We start from the raw sequence: 18611 nt of genomic DNA, 5'->3' as shown, positions 1-18611 counted from the left end.
AAAAAATCATCTGTATGAGAATAAAAGAGGGTAGAATAATATAAATGCCGTCTCCGGGTAAAGCACCTACCAATCCCTTTCCCCTGCAGAGCCATCGTGTGAGATTACGGGAGCGCCGCTGTACACGAGCAAGATGTCATTAAGGCTCTCTGTTTGAGTGTGACAGGATTTGAGATAGAATCATTTTCAACAGGCTCAAATCAAACTATAAGCAATTGACTAGATTTCACCTCACGGAGAGCGAACAGACGATAAGAGATTGATAAAAAGGAAAATATTTGATGTTTACGACGATTCAGGAAAATATAATCGGGGGAACACAAATACAAACGTATTCCTGACAAGAGTTCTTCAGAATTGCTGACTTCAACTTTAAGGGTGTATTCACACATGCTTTGTTTAGTTCGGTTGAAACAAACTCAGCTGCACTTCCGCCTTCGGTGCGCATCTTTCAGACATGTGTGAATACAGCAATCGCACTCTGGGGCGGATCAAACAAACGCTCCGAGACCCAGCTGAAGACGTGGTCTCGATGCGCTTCCATACGCACTCTGCTGCAGTTCGTTTGTGGTGTGAATTCGGCCGGACTCGATCCGACCCAATTGCAGGAAGCACTGTGCCTTTTCTTTCTTAACTTTTTTAATAGATCGCCGTCAGCTTCATATTATGGGACAGTGGTGTTGTCGCCATTGTTAGGAAGATTAGTTATGGTTTGACCGGGAGCCCCGAGCGAATATATTACATTTGATAGTGACGCGTAAACATGCTGATGTGTTCAGCGATCAGATGAAGGAGAGGGGAGCGTCTCACGCACAGTGCCAACAGGTTCACGCTGCGTTTTGCATGAAGTGTGTGTTTTTATTTTGCTTCCCGGTGTTGCACCAAAAGCTGTGACCTGTCAGAATGTGTGACCCTAGAGGGCGCTGTTCTTATTTCTATTCAATAGACTGTAGGCATAAAGCAACCCTGTGAAACAATACAGTGATGGACATAAACAGACAACTAGTCCGTGGATCAATAAGGGTTTGCAAAATGCCTGCAAAAAGAAAAATACACTGTATAGAAAATGTATGAAAAATCCAACTGCAGAAGCATAAAATAAGTATAAAAAGTATAGAAATAAATTAACCAATATAATGAGGATATGTAAGAAAGAATACTATAATAAAATACTAGAGAATAACAAAAACAACATGAAAGGTTTATGGAATGTGCTAAATAGTATTATTAGAAATGGATCAAAAAATGCAGGTTACCCTGAGTATTTTATGGAGAAAGAAAATACAATAGATAATATGGATGATGTGGTTGATGGTTTTAACAAATTCTTCATAAATGTGGGACCAAATTTGTCAGAAAAAATTAATGACCCAGGATCTGTGAGATCTGAAGACAATAATTATGATTTAATAGACATTAATCCAAAATCAATGTTTCTAAAAGCAGTGGAAGAGAGTGAAATTATAGAGATTGTTCATAATTGTAAAAACAAGACTTCTACCGACTATAATGACATTGACATGAGAATAGTTAAACAAGTCATTGAAGGAATCGCAAAACCACTTCTGTAACTTATCATTTCAAACTGGTAAATTCCCCAAAAAAATTAAAATTGCAAAAGTCTTACCGCTGTACAAAACTGGAGACAAACACCACTTCACAAACTACAGGCCTGTTTCACTGCTTCCTCAATTTTCAAAAATTTTAGAAAAACTCTTTGCTGCCAGATTTAACAATTTCATCAATAAACACAATTTACTAACTGACAGCCAATACGGCTTCAGACCCAACCGATCCACTTCATTAGCGGTCATTGAGCTAATTGAAAAGATATCAAATTCGCTGGACCAAAAGAATTATGCAGCCGGTGTTTTTATTGATCTCAAAAAAGCATTTGATACCATAAATCATGACAGAATAATCAATAAATTAGAACGGTATGGTATCAGGGGGGTTGTATTAAACTGGTTGAGGAGCTATTTACAGAACAGGCAACAGTTTGTGAAGATGGGTGAACATATGTCATCTTGTTTGGACATTGCTTGTGGGGTCCCCCAGGGGTCAGTATTAGGGCCAATTCTTTGTATTCTCTACATTAATGATACATGCAAAACATCAAAGATTTTACAATTTGTGTTATTTGCAGACGACACTAATATTTTTTGTACGGGAGAGGACTTGCAGCAGCTTCTGGAGTTAATTACAACTGAAATGAGCAAATTAAAAAAGTGGTTTGACAATAATAAATTGTCATTGAATCTAAGTAAAACAAAAATCATGTTGTTTGGAAATTGTAATTTAAATAATGACGTAAATGTTAAGATTGACGGTGTTAATATTGAAAGAGTGTATGTAAATAAATTCCTTGGTGTGACAATAGACCATAAACTCAGCTGGAAACCTCACATTAAACATGTTAAATCTAAACTGTCACGAAGCATCTTAGTCCTGTGTAAAGCAAAGCATATATTGGATCAAAAATCATTGCATATTATTTACTGCTCAATGATCTTACCTTATTTAAATTACTGTGTGGAGGTCTGGGGGACCACTTACAAAAGCTCACTGCTACCATTAGTCACAATACAAAAACGAGCCATAAGAATAATCAATAAAGCTGGATATTATGATCACACCAACCTCCTCTTTTTACATTCCCGTATCATAAAGTTCAATGACCTGGTTGAATATCAAGTTGCACAAATCATGTTCAAAGCTAGAAATAAACTGCTACAAGGTAACATTCAAAAACTTTTTTTTGACCGAGAGGGGGGTTACAATTTGAGGCAACAGTTAAACTTTAAGACACTGGCTGTACGCACGACTTTAAAATGTCAATGCATCTCAATCGGGGGTGTGAAACTGTGGAATGGGATGAGCATGGAGCTAAAGCAATGTCCAAACATGATCCAGTTTAAAAAAAGGTTCAAAGCAATGATTTTCAAAAGGTACAGGGATGAGGGTGTGAAGTAAGAAGGGAATTATAATTATATGGATATATTTACTGATTGTATAGATATGTATGTAGATATGGATATATTGATTGTTTATAAATATAAATATAGATATATGCATGATATAAATATATAAAATATAAAAAATTCATAGTATATTAAGTAGTATGTATGTATGTATAGTTCGTAAATGGCAAATATAATATAGTATCGCCAATTGTACAGAGAGTATATGGATTAAGAGAAGCGAATATAATAAATATATATATTTTTTTTATTTAATAAATATTTTTATTTTTTATTTTTTTTACTATGGAAAAGGGGTAGGATTAAATAAGTGTATACTTCTTCCTGCTCCTTTTCAGGCATATCTCAGAAATACAGATAATTTATTATTATTTTTTTTTTGTGAAAACATAATTTGTTTATTGTATTTACATGCTTTTCATTTTGTTTTGTATGTTTGATATGTCTGAAATAAATTGAACCAAATCAAATCAAATCAAACCCAGTCTCACAGTGAAATGTTTTAATAATTATGTTGGTCCACAGCTGAAAACATAGTTTCACAAAAACAGCCCTACAATTGAGAGATTATTAAGTTGTTTGCTTCCAATTTAAAATGATTGCGCAGTGGAAAAAGTATAGCCTAGACATTTCACTGTGATGGGTAACTATGTTGGTTATTCACCTTAAAAAAAACAATCTGACCATTTCAGTGCCAATTTTGAGAAACTTCTACGATTTGCGCAATGGACCAACGTTTTTACATGGTCTATATTTCACTATGAGAGTGGGTTAATCAATAAGAACAGCGCCCTCTATGGTCACACATTCTGACAGGTCACAGCTTTCGGTGCAACACCGGCCACCGTTAATACTATCCCCGTTTCAGTTTGGAGCTGAGCTGTGCCGAACTGACACCCAGCTCAGCTGTACAGCTAATCAGCTGTGTGTCTATTCTTCTCGCGAGCCGCGCGTCCAGCAGCAAAAGTACAGTAAAAATGATGTTTCACATGGTAGGCTACAAGCCACATAACGTGGCACTGACATAGGCTTACATATTTTAACCATATGAAACAACAATAATTTGATGTTTTTTATTTATAGGCTAGATGCCTATGTATTTATTATTTTCAACCCTATATTATATCAATTATATATTTCGCAGTGTTCACTTTGTGCTTCCTGCTTCTCTACACCCCAGAATGTCTGTCCAATGAATTAATTACCTCATATCACGTGTGGTTTTGCTTCGTAATGCTGGTTCACTTGCAAAAGGTGCAATATGAAAGTGGACCACACCAAACAAAAAAAATCTAAATTCTATTTGGTCTGGACCAAAGCAAGTGAACTTTCCCTGTGTGAATACACCCTAAATGAACCTGTTATCACAACTGAAATACAAGTTAATCATGGTTGTATCCAATGCCTAGCCTTGTTTTTTTTATTAAGAACTGATATACTAAAGAGGCAAAATGTTCAGGTGCTGTGTCTCAACAGCAGCTACTGCACAGTGATTGATTTAAAGTCTCATTCTGTATGTGGGAAACTACTTCTAAATTGGCAACATCTAACGGAAAAATATGTCGTCAGGTCGAGAAAAGCTTTCAGCATATTGACAAGAAACAGCTTCCTTTTTTAAAGCACTTTCTCGCGTTTATTACATCAGAACAGGTAATGTCTGGATGTCTAGGGGGAAATGTATGGCTCTTTGATTCAAAAAAGTCAAAGGTCGGGCACTCAGTCAGTCAGGCACTCAGGCACTCAATCAGTCAGTCAGTCTGGGTAGAGAAAATTGTGACGTGAAACGATGAAAGAAAAGGATTGTGCGGAGCTTTTTGGTAAAAAAATTATTTTAGAAACAAAAAACTCATTAAATCGTTGTATCTCTCAGACTGTGGGTCAGTTTGGGGTTGGATTCAGTAGCTGTAGCGCTGTTTTTTTAACCATCTTCACTGCAAGGTCTATATAATGTGCTGCATGTAGAAAGAAAGTAACGTCTGCATAGCGGCTTGATGCCGGAAGATACTTAAATTGTGCAAAGACACAACGTTTGTGAGACCCAAATTGTTGGTCGAAGCGTTGCACAGTGTTAACGGTGCTCCGAGGACACCAGTTTGTGAACGCTGCCATTCTGAGAAATACAGAGAGAGTTTTTGTGGAACTGATAGGCTTAATCAACTTGCTCGAATGTAACCGACATTCATTTATATGAAAATGTTACGCACTATATCTTTAATAATTTTTTTTGTCTTTTACAATAACCTTCATCCTTTTCCCCTGATGTCTTTGCAGGTTACGCTCCAGTCACTGGAATGTGCCACCCAGTGCGGAGCTGCACCCTCAACCATGAAGACGGCTTCTCCTCGGCTTTCGTTGTTGCTCACGAGACCGGACATGTGTAGGTTCTTGTTAATATATGCCCTGCGTTCCGAATCGCATACTCTTTCTTTTTTCTATTCTACATACTACATCCAACGATAAAAATAATCTAGGTAGGATGCAGCAGGCATACAGTTGGGACATACTTTTACTTATTTAGTTCATCATAACATTGCGCCTTGATCTTGACTTTTATATCCGTCGCATCCCTGTTTGTTTTCATACAGAGGCTCCCTTGATGTGACGTCACTTCAGGTTCGCACTGGATTATGGGTCAGAATCGCCCAAATGCTGTTTTCAACACTAAAAATCTGTGCCAGATGTAGTAGACATCCGGGTCTTTTCTATCCATCCTAAATCTGGCCACAAGAATCGGGACATCCTAAATCTTTTTTCTACCATACTAAAAAGTAGAAAGTATGCGATTCGGAACGCAGGGATTAATTCTTCTGCTTTGTCCGTGAAGCGTCATCTGAACACACACACACACACACACATTCCTCTTCTCAAGGTGAAACGGCCTTTTCTCAAAGGGAAATATTGTCCTTCCCCCATAAGGGTTAAGGTTAAGACTACACAGTTTTTTTTCTCTCTCTGTGATCTATGTGGTTATAGTCCCGAGGGAGCTTTAAACAGTGGACAAAAAAAATGCAAATGTCACACATGACCATGAGAACGTCGATGTTGGACTTGAAAGAGGGAAAACAATTATAATTTGGTGGGAATAATGGACTGAAAGCATTGGTTAATTAAGATAGATCAATGCAGGCTCTCACTAATGTGCTCCTTCAATGATATATATGCAACAAAAGATGGATTTAAATACTAACTGGAATTTGAAATGCATGCACTGTTCCATTCCATTTCAAGTTCCATTCTTTCTGCTAACTATCTCTCAAAGCATATACATGTTTAATAGATGGAGGAATTATAGCTACAACAATTCATAAGTTAATCAATCTCAATCGACTGCTATATGTAAGTACACCAGAGTCATCTTGAGAGTGAAATCTATAAAATATGTCAAAAAAAATAAATAAAAAAAAAGTAAATTTGGATTCAATGCATATTAAACCGCAGTAAACGTAACTGCAAATGTCACTTTGGTCCAGTTAGATGCGGATGCAGGCTTAGTCAATTTATACCACTACCAATGCAAACCTTACAGTGTAACAACAACACTCTACCAACGTCTGTCAATCAAACACTGACATGCTGAACCGCTCTTTAAGGCCATTGGTGCGTCTGTCCGGTATCCCGAAAATACACACAGTCTTTTTTCACCCTTAATATTTACTGTACTTTTGGCGTGCAAAACATGGGGCGCTCGTGGCTTGTGCACCCCCCCCCGCCCCCCCCCCCCCTCTCTCTCAATGGCATTCCTCTCTCCTAATGACTGCAAAAAAAAAGATCTATAAAAAAAAAAATTGCCTATTGACTTTTGTAGGAATAATGGGGCAGCCGAAGGCACGGCATGGCACCAGAGCAGTAGCAGCAGTCAGGATGGATGAACAACATTAGCTTTCAAACGTTTTTCAAACAGATTCAGCAAATATGAACTAACACCCACCGATCTCAGTATGGGAAACCAACGAGACATGAAATACATCTTTTTATCCGCTGCTAGTCTCTCGCTTTTTCAGAAAGAGAGGCAGCAATGCCAACGGTGGTGTGTGTGTGTAGAGGGAAGTGAAGCGTCACCGAGAGCGGGCAGGTGTTTGACAGATAGTCAACCGGCTGAGAAAATCAAAGATCCGTCCGGCTGAAATGTCCTCGAGCGAGACATCCGAACCCACCACCTTCATAATTGCTGACCACGCCACGGGGACCAAGTGGACACACTGTTAAAATTACATTAAAAAAAAAACGATGCATGGGGGGGCCGGGCCCAGATGCAGACCCGGTTTCGATTCCCGCCCGCGGTCGTTCTCTGCATGTCACTCCCCTCTCTGCCCCATTTCACCTCTGTCTCTTCAAAACTATCAATAAAGCATGAACAATGCCAAACAATATCTTAAAAAAATATATATATATGTGGAAAGCTGTATATACACACACACACACACACACACACACACACGCACATGCACACGCACACACAGCTTTCTAGTGCTGAGAGCAGATTCTACAAACAAATTCTAAAACAATGATTTGAAAATCAATTTCAAGAAGAAATCCAAGTGAATTAGCCTGATAGAGAAAAATTGATTCACAATTACAGAGACTTCTGCTAAACGCTTTTTAAATGAAGAACAGTGCTTCCAGTTGAGGAGAGAAACATATCTTATAATCCTGTCAGTGAAGCGCTGGTGTGTTTAGCTATAGCAAAGCAGCTTGAAACAGGCAATCCGTGTGCTCAGCCGACCAAAATAGACTATTTATCCCTTTCCTGCATTTGAGCCTTTCCTGGACCGACAGGCTTATTGAAGTAATGCCCCTTGAGATTGTGTTACCTGGACAACAGCTGCGGTGTGTGTGTGTGTGTGTGTGTGTGTGTGTTAGTGTTTGTACGCGTGACCAGGTCCTAGGGGACTGTTCATGTGTGCCAGGAAGCCGACGTTATGCTGATGTCTAATCACAAACACCTCTGAAAACTGCAGACGTTTGTGTCCTCGCGGGCTCTGAACAGAGCGGACAATGTTTCTCCTCCTGTTGCTTCGACATCAACTGCCACCCGCAACAGTTGATTTTATATACTATCTATGCCCGCGACACATATGGGGCCGTTAGCAGTTTAAAACACGGCATGGGCTAACGTGCTGCTATGTTTGGCCGCGCGCAGCTACTGATCCTGGGTCAGCCACAACGTTAGAGTGACTGTATAGTGCTGAGCCGGTGGGATGTACTGGGCGGATCATTCTGCACATGCGTTAATTGCGTTAAAAAATGTAACGCGTTAACTCCAGAAATTAATCACCCTGCGTTAACACGTTCATTTTGACAGCCCTAAATATGACATATAGGCCATATAAAAAATATTGTGATGCAGTGATGAGATTCCACAATGTTAAGAGCTTTTGTTTTTAATGAAGCTGTTGCCATATTTATTTTTCAATCACAATTTCACAGGAAAATGTCCATAGGTCAATGGCCTTTAACAACGGTCATTACCGTACCGAGCATTTATGAGTGCCGAGTAATAGAGCATTATTTAAGGTTAATGAAGATGGTTTTCTATTCAAACACACTCACAGTATAACCTGATAATCTTTGAGGCAAATTGTTATGTCACTACAATTGAAGGTTTAGGCCAATAGAGGCTCAGTGTCCTCCTTAAGAATTGTGTTTTAGCTCACTCAAGAGGAGGGGAAGTTGATTTTAATCACATATCAGGGTGACATTCAAGACACTTAATCAAAAAAAGGGATGGACAAAATGTATCACACTCAAACACGCAGCGTGTGATGACAGCCGGGGTCATTCTGGGGGCATATGTCCGTTGTGAAGATACATAACACTGTCACCATGGTATCTCAGTGATAACACAGTGCTGTGATATATCCAATAACAATGGGCTAGACAGGGTCTGTGAACCCAACAACCTCAAACAGCAGTCTATTATTTTTATCCTCAGGAATCTATTTTGGGGTTGTTATATTATTTATTTTTAACACAATGGTCCTTAAGATAAAGAGAAAAAATGAAACTAAAATGTTATATAATTGCATTTCTTTATTTATTTTAAAGCTTCTTAGTTCCCATTTTAGGGTGTCAGTACGTTGGGTCAATTTTGCCTCAGGAAGCTTCACGATCCATACAGCATATGCCACTCTCTGACATCATACTCTGTCTACTCAGAGCTTAAAGGGATACCTCACCCATACAGATTTGGCGATTTATCATTATAAAATCGCTAATATAATGTAATGAATGAGGTTTTTCTTCCCTCAGTCATCCCTCAGTCTTCCCTTGGCCCAGCTGTCTTGTTAATTTTAACCCTAGATTCCACACATAGTAAAATAGGGTTAGAGTGACCATGAAACACTCTTTCTGCCTTTTCTCAGGCTAGGATGAACCGATTTCTAAATGTTTTCCACATTTCTACTACATAGGATGTTATAGTTCAATACACCTTCATATTTTCACCGGTGAAGCAGGTCTTTAAGCACAAGTGAGGTTACTACGAGGATAGCATATTTGCAACATGTGGTAAATGATCATGAGACTTCTACATTTAATAACCTTGTTCATACAGTATATGTATATTTTGAAACACTACTGTCCCTACAGTGTTAGAACATCCCCATTGTGTTTTATCAGAATTTAAACATTCAAGTCCCGTGAATGAGCTGAAATGGAACAGAGTGCTAAACTTAAAGAAAATGTTCAGGTAACTAAAAAAATGGAAGAACAAAGTAAAAAAAAATTTATTATTATTTTTTTTTTCTTTACAGAATGCCTGTTTCTTGGAACATATAATGGGTTCACAAATTGCTGCTTTTCTGCAACATTGGAAGTAAACAAAGCCTTGAACATCCATGCAAAAAATTTGTACAGGTGTCCCAACTTTTTATGATTACTTACAAACCCTCCGTCTACATACAAACAGTGTAGGAACAGACTATGTTACTACACCTTCTGAAGCATTCGCTGGACAACATTGCACTGCAGGAAGTATAAGATAGATAGATAGATAGATAGATAGATAGATAGATAGATAGATAGATAGATAGATAGATAGATAGATAGATAGATAGATAGATAGATAGATAGATAGATAGATAGATAGATAGATAGATATACTTGTTTTATTTCAGAGTACATTGGGACATTAAAATACAAAAAAACCTCCCCAAAGAATTAAAAAAATGTATGTGTTCTAAAACTTTTAGTTGGTAGTTGCCTCATCTGAAAAACAGTGCATGCATAGTGAGTCCTGCATGTTTATTTCGTATGGCATATATTGTCTTTGTAGTTTTGGAAAACATTTGCATTACATAACAGAAGTCACATGTCATCAGTGAGGGGGCCATACCACAGCTGAAGGGCCGCTTCAACATTTCATCTTTTTCTATAAATAGTTGAGTATGAACTTGGTGACAGTGCCACATACAGTATTGACACCTCATCTGCTGACACAGTAATTTATTGATGCCCGCTGTATGTTTCAACACATGACCTCTCTTGCAGCACAAGGGCAGTGCAATATTGCATAATGATTAAAACCAGCTTTAACGCAATTATTATTATTATTTGATTTGTTTGTTATTTGATGTTTTTTTTCAGTTTAGCTTCCTTTTACTGTTCATCTTAATGATGTTATTAACAAAGAATAGTCACTCACCTTTTTTGCCGTCCGAATTATCCCCCAAAAAATGTATTATTTATTGTTGATTAAATAATCCTTGTCATCAGTGGATGGAGTTTGCCTGATCTTTGATAAGAGGTAGATTTATTAGGAAATACTTAATTAATAAATATTATTAATTATACCATAGTCTGTGTGAATACTCTATTCTGATTGGCTGGAGTACATTCCATGGGTGTGGATTAACTTCTGATGTATGGACACCTATGGAACTGTTTACATTCTGTCCACTGCGTCGCCGGCTCGCCGCTGATTAAACTGTGTTGATAAGGGATTTGGGATTTATAAAGCCTAAAATATCCTGCCGTGCAATAGCCTCTGGACACCACAGGATGGCGCTCGAGTCGTAACACAAGAGCTGTAGTAACGATAGTAGTACAATAAAGTGGCTAAACTTAATGTCCTCTGGTTAAACGTCAATGGTTATCTCGTTAAAAAGGTGAGTAAGACCCCTGTTTAATTTGACAAAAGGTTTGTAACTGAGTTTACATGTGTTTAGCCACCAAAGACCGGCTTCACTGTCTATCTGGACATAGGCTACTGCTGTCAGTCAGTCACTGCCTCACGTAACTTCAGGCTGTAGCCCGTAATACACATGTTCGCCAGTCACATTCTCCGTGAAATGCGTTATTTATTTTGGGGGAAATGCTTTGTTAGCTCGGTGGAACTGTTGTTAAACATGTTGGGTGATTACATTTACTGTTTGTACAGCGTGCGCAATGTTTTTTGACTTTGTATATTGCTAGCATAACAGTAGGTCTGTGGCTAACAGCTGCCGCAGTCTCCCGTTGCTCGTATTATCCCCGGTCCGACTTCCCAGTACAATTTGAACGCACCGTTAAAGCCAAATTATGTCGTTGCCAGGTCGTATCCTTGGTTGTTCCTATTGACTGGAGTACTGAACTACGTTTTCATTACATAAGAACCTTATGGGTTTGCAATGGGTATTCCAGTTATTATACGGGGTCTCGGGCGTTGCTGTGGAAACAAGTTGTTATTCGTTCGAAACAAATCTAGTTTCGTTCAAAAAAAATCTAATTTGATCGCAAAAAGGCATGAAAATATAACTGATTGGTCTAATTATTATTTTTATTAGTAGGTGACTATGGTATAAGCGGGTTAATGCCCTTCGAGGTGTCCAGGTATCAGGGATTAATGGACTTCGTGAAGGCAACTGTCCTCCGCTGCGCGTCGGACAGTTCTCGCCTCCACGGTGTCCATTAACTCCTGATACCTGGACACCTCGTCGGGCATTAACCCTTACATATTATAAGACAAATAATTGACATGCAGGAGCTGTAGTTGTTATGATTTTTTTCTCACCATTGGAGTTAATGAAGACTCCAAAAGAACCGGAAAACAACAAGACAAGAGAGGGCAGACAATTAGTCCAGGGATCAGAGTTGTCATTGATTGTTATCATGGTCTAAAAAAAAAATCTGAATTTTTCTTCCTATATTGCCTTCATGATGAATGTCCCTTGGCAAGTTCACATGAGGTCGGACTTGTCGTTTTGACATTGCCAATCGATCACAAATGACAACCCCGCGAGATGTCTGTTGACGGAAATCATTTATTGAAATGTATTGACATTGTTCTGGTACAGGATATGAAATCATCTATTCCAGACTCAAACACTGAATAACAACAAATACATTAATATATATTAAAACTTGAAATCACAACAATTGCATAGTTCACATACAAATCCATAAAAAAAAATGTACACACATTACTTAAATAAATTACAAAGCAGTTCTATAGTAGTTTGAGGCTCTTGATAAACAATATGTATCCAAGCATTTACTGAGGACAACCTCACCAAATCTTCTGGAAGTTGGCTCCATGATTTCACCTAGCCTATAAACTGGGCACATTTTTTTGTCATTTGACCTCTCTTTTCCAGTCGACTTCACTGGTACTTGATGGTTGGCATTTGACTCAACTGGAGTGTATATCAAACCTTGAGACTAGTTTTTCAATTCTCCAGTGAATTTATCCACCTTCTTCAACCTTTTTTTTGCAGGTAGCCTATGTCAGTCAGATTTTTAGTCTCTCTGCAGGTGCTTGTACTATAGCTGATAGGAATTGAAGGAGGGCACTTTGCACTTCAAAATGTTGCTCCTTGCACTTTACAATTTGCTATTTTTTGAATGTTATTCATGAGTATTGAATGCATTCTTCTGGCCAGAACAGAAGTATTTTCTTTTAGTCTTTATTCGGGCGCAATGCTCATCAACATTTGCAAAACATTTTTTATGAAAGTTACTTTTTCTTTCTTATTGTAATCATTTACAATCATAAATAAAATATCAACTATTTTTTAAATGTAGCATTTTTCACTGAAGCACTTTCCTTTACTCTCCGGGCTGTATGTGATTACCACCACTTTACTACTTTGTCAAATCATTGCTCAGCTGAATCCCTGACTTGGAAGTTCCTAAATATGTAAATTACTCTCTAACAAATTGTCAAGTGAGTTTTTTAATAAAGGTCATTATTTTATAAAACGATGCCCGCAGGAAGAACAGGGAAATGGCTTATGCCCTTGAGGTCAAGAAATACGTAGATTTATGTTAATGAGAGATTTAAATGTCAGCTCACACATGGAAAGGTTTTGTTTGAAGGTTGTTATTACTTCAAGGGTTTATAGAAATGCCAACCCGAACCCAGCTTCAGGAACGATGCACAATGTTTTTTTTCTGCAAACAAAATGGTCAAACATTATGGTCATCATCTGTAGTATGAAATGATCGCAACGTCTCTTCTGGACTGAATGTGTACGTAAACAAAGGGTATGTTAACAAAGGAGGACTGCTGTAACTAGCAACATACCTGTTTACAGAGCCTAGGCTGTTTTTGGATTTCAACCCCCTACGTACAGGTAGCGGATACTTTTTGATAAAAAAATTCACTGTTTTTGACAAAAAACATGTTTTGACAACAAGCATTCTCCAGAATCGCTGACTACACCTTTAAGTACATTATGTTATATGAGTGTATTTTTTATTTCCACTTGTGGCCACTTAAAAATAACACAAGAGAATCTGTGGTGTAAATGTACATATTTGTTTTACTAGAAACTCCTTTTGGGGGATAGCTCGGTGTTTCTTGATCCCCTGCAGAAAATATATAAAAAATAAAGAAATTCAAAATTATTAATATTGGGGCGTAGTGGGTAGTGCTCGTTCCATATAAGCTCAGACCTTGTCGCAGTGGTCGCGGGCTCGAATCCGACCCGTGAACCTTCACTGCATGTCATCACACCCTCTCTCTCCCCATTTCAACTCTGTATTCTCTGACTTGAACTGTCAAATTAATTATTTTAAATTGAATAAAATAAATTATAATAATTAATAATAAATATTTGCTTGTCTGTCTCCTTGTGTGTGTGCAGGTTGGGCATGGAGCACGACGGGCAGGGTAACCGTTGCGGAGATGAGACCGCTATGGGCAGTGTGATGGCTCCGCTGGTGCAGGCGGCTTTCCATCGATACCACTGGTCTATGTGCAGCGGACAGGAGCTCAAGAGATACATACAGTGAGTTATACATGTTACAGCAAAGTGGATGGGCGTTGACAAACACTACAATGTATTGCTGTGGAAGTGGGACTGTTTAAGTATAGTGTCCCAACAGAGTAGCATTGCCGTTCCATTATTGATCATAATTGACTTCATAGAGAGTCACATGCATTGATGACAACACGTCATGTTATAGGAAGCACGCATACTTGGTTCCACATTACTTGGATTTTAGTATGTAATTTAATGTATAAAAATCATCATGAACTTTGCCAGTTGATTGCTAACTTTAAAACAATGATTTATTTATTTTTTCAGAAAATTATGTGTACATTTGCATCTGTTCAAAATCAAGTTGTGGGATAAACCCAGATCTTTATTATTATTATTATTGTTATAAGCTCTCACAGAACAGCCTTTCGATACAACCTTCTTTTCTTAATTGAAAAAATAAATTATGTTTTGAAAAAACAAATGTTTAATAAAATTGCTGTTAAAAGTGGTTGTATAGGAGAAATATACAGTCGCAAACAGACAAGGTTTAATGAAATTAAATGTAACACCGTAATGTAAATTTTTGACAGTATGAAAAAAAAACATGTTATTGAAGCAAAATAACCAAAAAACAATTAACAATGCTTGAAAAAAAAATGTGGCTTGCAGAAGCTCACCTTAAAAATTAAGGTGAGCAACTACTAATGTCTGCAATTTTTCATGTAGATATTTTTAAGTGACACATTTTGCCCTATTCATCTGCAGTGTCTGGCCTTAAACCATGTCATTTTTCCTGTCTACAATCTGGTGGAAGATTGGACTGAATTTGTGTTTGCAAAAAGCTGTTGCACCATTTTCTCCTTTTTCATTTTCACGGACAAACCATTTTCTCACTCCGCTGCTCATGAATCAATTCTCCTGACAGGGAAAGTTCAATAAAGCATGGACACAAAACTAATGACATGTCATTAAAGGCAGTGGGGAAGTGCAATCAATGGCCATACAGTGTATAGTTTTTTTTTAGTTTTTTTTTTAGAGAAGCTCCAGGCCATTACTGCAGGGGAGGAACAATCTATATTTTGTAGGAAAACTGTTGCTGCTAGTATGATAGTGTGCTGATCATAAAATATGAAAGCTTTGGTTCGGAAAGGGAAAAGAAATAAGATTTGTAAATATTTCTAAGATGTTTCCAATCACTTCACACTTACAAACAGCAAATTCTCCTAGAAAGCTGTGTGCAAACATTCAGTTAAAAGATTCACAGGTATTGAAGTGGGGCACGATTGAACAAGTGAGCAATCAGGCGCTAAAAAAAATTCAAAACTCTACATTGTAGGATGTTTTTGCTGCTCACTCGGAGCTGAAATTAGCTGTCTAATGAGTTTTTGATTATGTTTGTTGCTGTAATAATTATGTGGTAATTTAAAGTGTGTGACGCGAAAAATCCAGTATCATAAGCGAATGATGGTCAAATCTCAAATGAAGATGAGATATGTATAAAAAAAAATATGTAGGCTTGGAATAACCTGTATAATAACGGCTCACATGGTTAACTCCACTGCATAATATGCATTGCTGCAGTACTGACCTCAATTCACTAACTCTGTTAAACAGTGATCCTGTCATATACCACATATTTCAATTACTTACAGCTTTTTTTTTCGTTACATTTTTAAACCATCTATAGTATTTGAATTGCTGAAAAGCTGTTTCACCAATAGTAGTTTTAAACTGGTGAAAAAATACCATTAAAATATAAGCAATTGGACTTTCTTGTTAAAAATGCAAACATGTAACATCAGAAAAACACGGACACTTCTCGATTCATAATATGTGAAGCATCTGAAAAGAGTCAGGCTCAGTTATCCATCCAAATTAAAAGATATTGTCATTTAAGTTTGATAAACTTTACAGAGAAATTCTGTTTAGATGAGGAGGGCTCTGTTTCTTCTATAAAAACAATGACTGTTGCGGGGACTGTTTGATACAGCCATGCCCACACAGTCCTGTCAAACAGTCTAATTGTAAATTATTTATTAATTTCTTAACAGCACGTATGACTGTCTCCTGGACGACCCCTTCAAACATGACTGGCCGCAGCTTCCCGAGCTGCCCGGCATCAACTACTCCATGGACGAGCAGTGTCGCTTTGACTTTGGCGTGGGATACAAGATCTGCACTTCAGTGAGTAGTAGAGTACAACCCCCCTAGTTCCAGCCCCCCTTGGCCCTCAGGCGGTTTTTTATCCAGTGAACAGTTGCTACCTGCATACAGAAAGCAGCTCTGTGCCCCTGGGTCAAAATATATCTGTCTGTGAAATTCAGCAGAGAGAAATGAAAGATGGAGAAGGTTGTGGAGTCCATGCATAGACACGTACTGTACTCTCCAAAAGAACTGAGAGAAATTTCACCCAACTGAGACTGAAAATGTATCTGTACAGTAGATGAGAGGAGAGATGAAGGAGGGGCTCTTTACAAGGTGACTTTTACATATCAGCTTGTGTTCAAAGGAAATTAGATGGTGGATTAGTGAGCGCTTCAAACAGACATCTGCTTACACATCTGCTATCTGGATAGTCCATCATATTCAGGGTTATATTGTATATATATACAGTGCTGCTTGAACGTTTGTGAACCCCTTGAACCTTTTGGAATTGTATTTATTTTAACAATAATTAATACATTTTTATCAATACCAGTATTTTTTATACGAAATAACAGATGTTTGTTTATCAATTCAAAATTTTTCTTTTCCAGAAATCAATTATTAAAACAGATAAAACTAATTATTTGACAACTGTTGTATGTGCAAAAGTGTGTGAACCCTAAGCTGCATTGCTTAAATCGAGCAGGTAAACACAATCAGATGGGCCAAATTGAGTGATGAAATGGACCAATGTAGTGAGAGACCTTTAGGGAAGAAATTGGGCGGCACTAGATAATACAGAGATAAAACCAGGTCAGTTTAGGCTCACCAAAGTGAACCCATACAGGTCAGACATGCTGGAAGGGAAAACAATCTCTGAGGATCTCAGGAATAGAGTTTTGATGTTGCATATTTGTCTGGGGACAGCTATAAATTAATAAAAAAAAGTTTGAGCTCCATCGGTCCACCGTGAGGCAAATCATCTACAAATGGAGAGCTTTAAGAGTGACTGAACATCTGCCTAGAAGTGGACTTCCTTCAAAAATATCCACAAGCGCCACAAGAAAAGTGATTCTTCAGTTAAAAGCCAACCCAAACATTACGTCTAGTGATTTGCAGACTTCTCTTGCAGCATCTGGGACAGATGTGCATGGTTCCACAATAAGAAGAAAACTCAGGCTTTCATGGGAGGGTTGCTGAAGAAGCCTCTGCTCTCAAAAAAGAACAAAACTGCTTGTCACAACTTTGCCAGAGAGCACCTGGAGATACCTGAAGTCTTATTCTGTGGACAGATTAGTCCAAAATTTAACTGTTTGGTCATAACCATAACTGCCGTGTTTGGGCAAAAACGTAACTCTGCCTACCACCAAGAGAACCTTCTCCCAAGTGAAGAATGGTGGTGTCAAATTGTCTGCACAATTGTTCTTGTGGTGCTTGTGGATATTTTTGAAGGAAGCCCACTTCTAGGCAGATGTTCAGTCACTCTTAAATCTCTCCATTTATAGATGATTTGCTTCACGGACACGGTGGACCGATGGAGCTCAACATTTTTTATATGGATTTATAGCTGTCCCCAGACAAATGTGCAACATCAAAACTGACCCATATGGGTTCAGTTTGGTGGGCCTAAACTGACCTGGTGTTATCTCTGTTTTATCTAGTGCCACCCAATTTCTTCCCTAAAGATCTCTCATTACATTGGTCTATTTCATCAATCATTTTGGCCCACCTGATTGTGTTAACCTGCTCGATTTAAGCAATGCAGCTCAGGGTTTGCACATACAACAGTTGTCAAATAATTGTTTTAATCTATTTTAACAATTGATCTCTGGAAAAGAACAATGTTGAATTGATAAACAAAAATGTGTTATTTCATATAATGGTTAAACACAATAAAATTGCAAAATGCTCAAGGGGTTCACAAACTTTCAAGCAGCACTGTATATATTTAGGATAATAATAATAATAATAATAATAATAATAATAATAATAATAATAATAATAATAATAATAATAATAATAATAATAATAATAATAATAATAATGCATTCAACTTACAGTATATAGCACTTTTCAAAAACGCAAAGTCGCTTGATATACAATATATTCTGCAATGCACCTTTTCTTTTTCTTTCACCAGTCACGTCACGTTGTTCTACACTAGACTGTGCTAACTAGATAAGTGATCAAACAGAAATAATAAGTTGATCTATCACTCTGAAATGCAAAGGATTGGTTTGATGTTGCACGGTAGAAAATGCAAATACTGTAGGTAGGTAGTAGGAGTTCTTAAAGCCCCTGT

General features: G+C 37.7%; 1 protein-coding gene across 1 annotated transcript in view; it reads left to right on the top strand.

The window, feature by feature from the left end:
* The window catches only part of adamts3 (ADAM metallopeptidase with thrombospondin type 1 motif, 3), a 164681-nt gene that overhangs the window by 99108 nt on the left and 46962 nt on the right, over window positions 1–18611 (top strand). Inside the window, exons 8-10 of the mRNA XM_080047884.1 lie at window positions 5253–5358; window positions 14045–14188; window positions 16216–16348. Of these exons, the coding sequence (XP_079904010.1) occupies window positions 5253–5358; window positions 14045–14188; window positions 16216–16348 (383 nt within the window). The remainder of the gene's footprint in view (window positions 1–5252; window positions 5359–14044; window positions 14189–16215; window positions 16349–18611) is intronic.

The sequence above is a fragment of the Ammodytes marinus genome, assembly GCF_949987685.1.
Source record: "Ammodytes marinus genome assembly, chromosome: 2".
Taxonomy (NCBI): Eukaryota; Metazoa; Chordata; class Actinopteri; order Uranoscopiformes; family Ammodytidae; genus Ammodytes; species Ammodytes marinus.
This window is presented reverse-complemented; position numbering and strand designations above follow the sequence as displayed.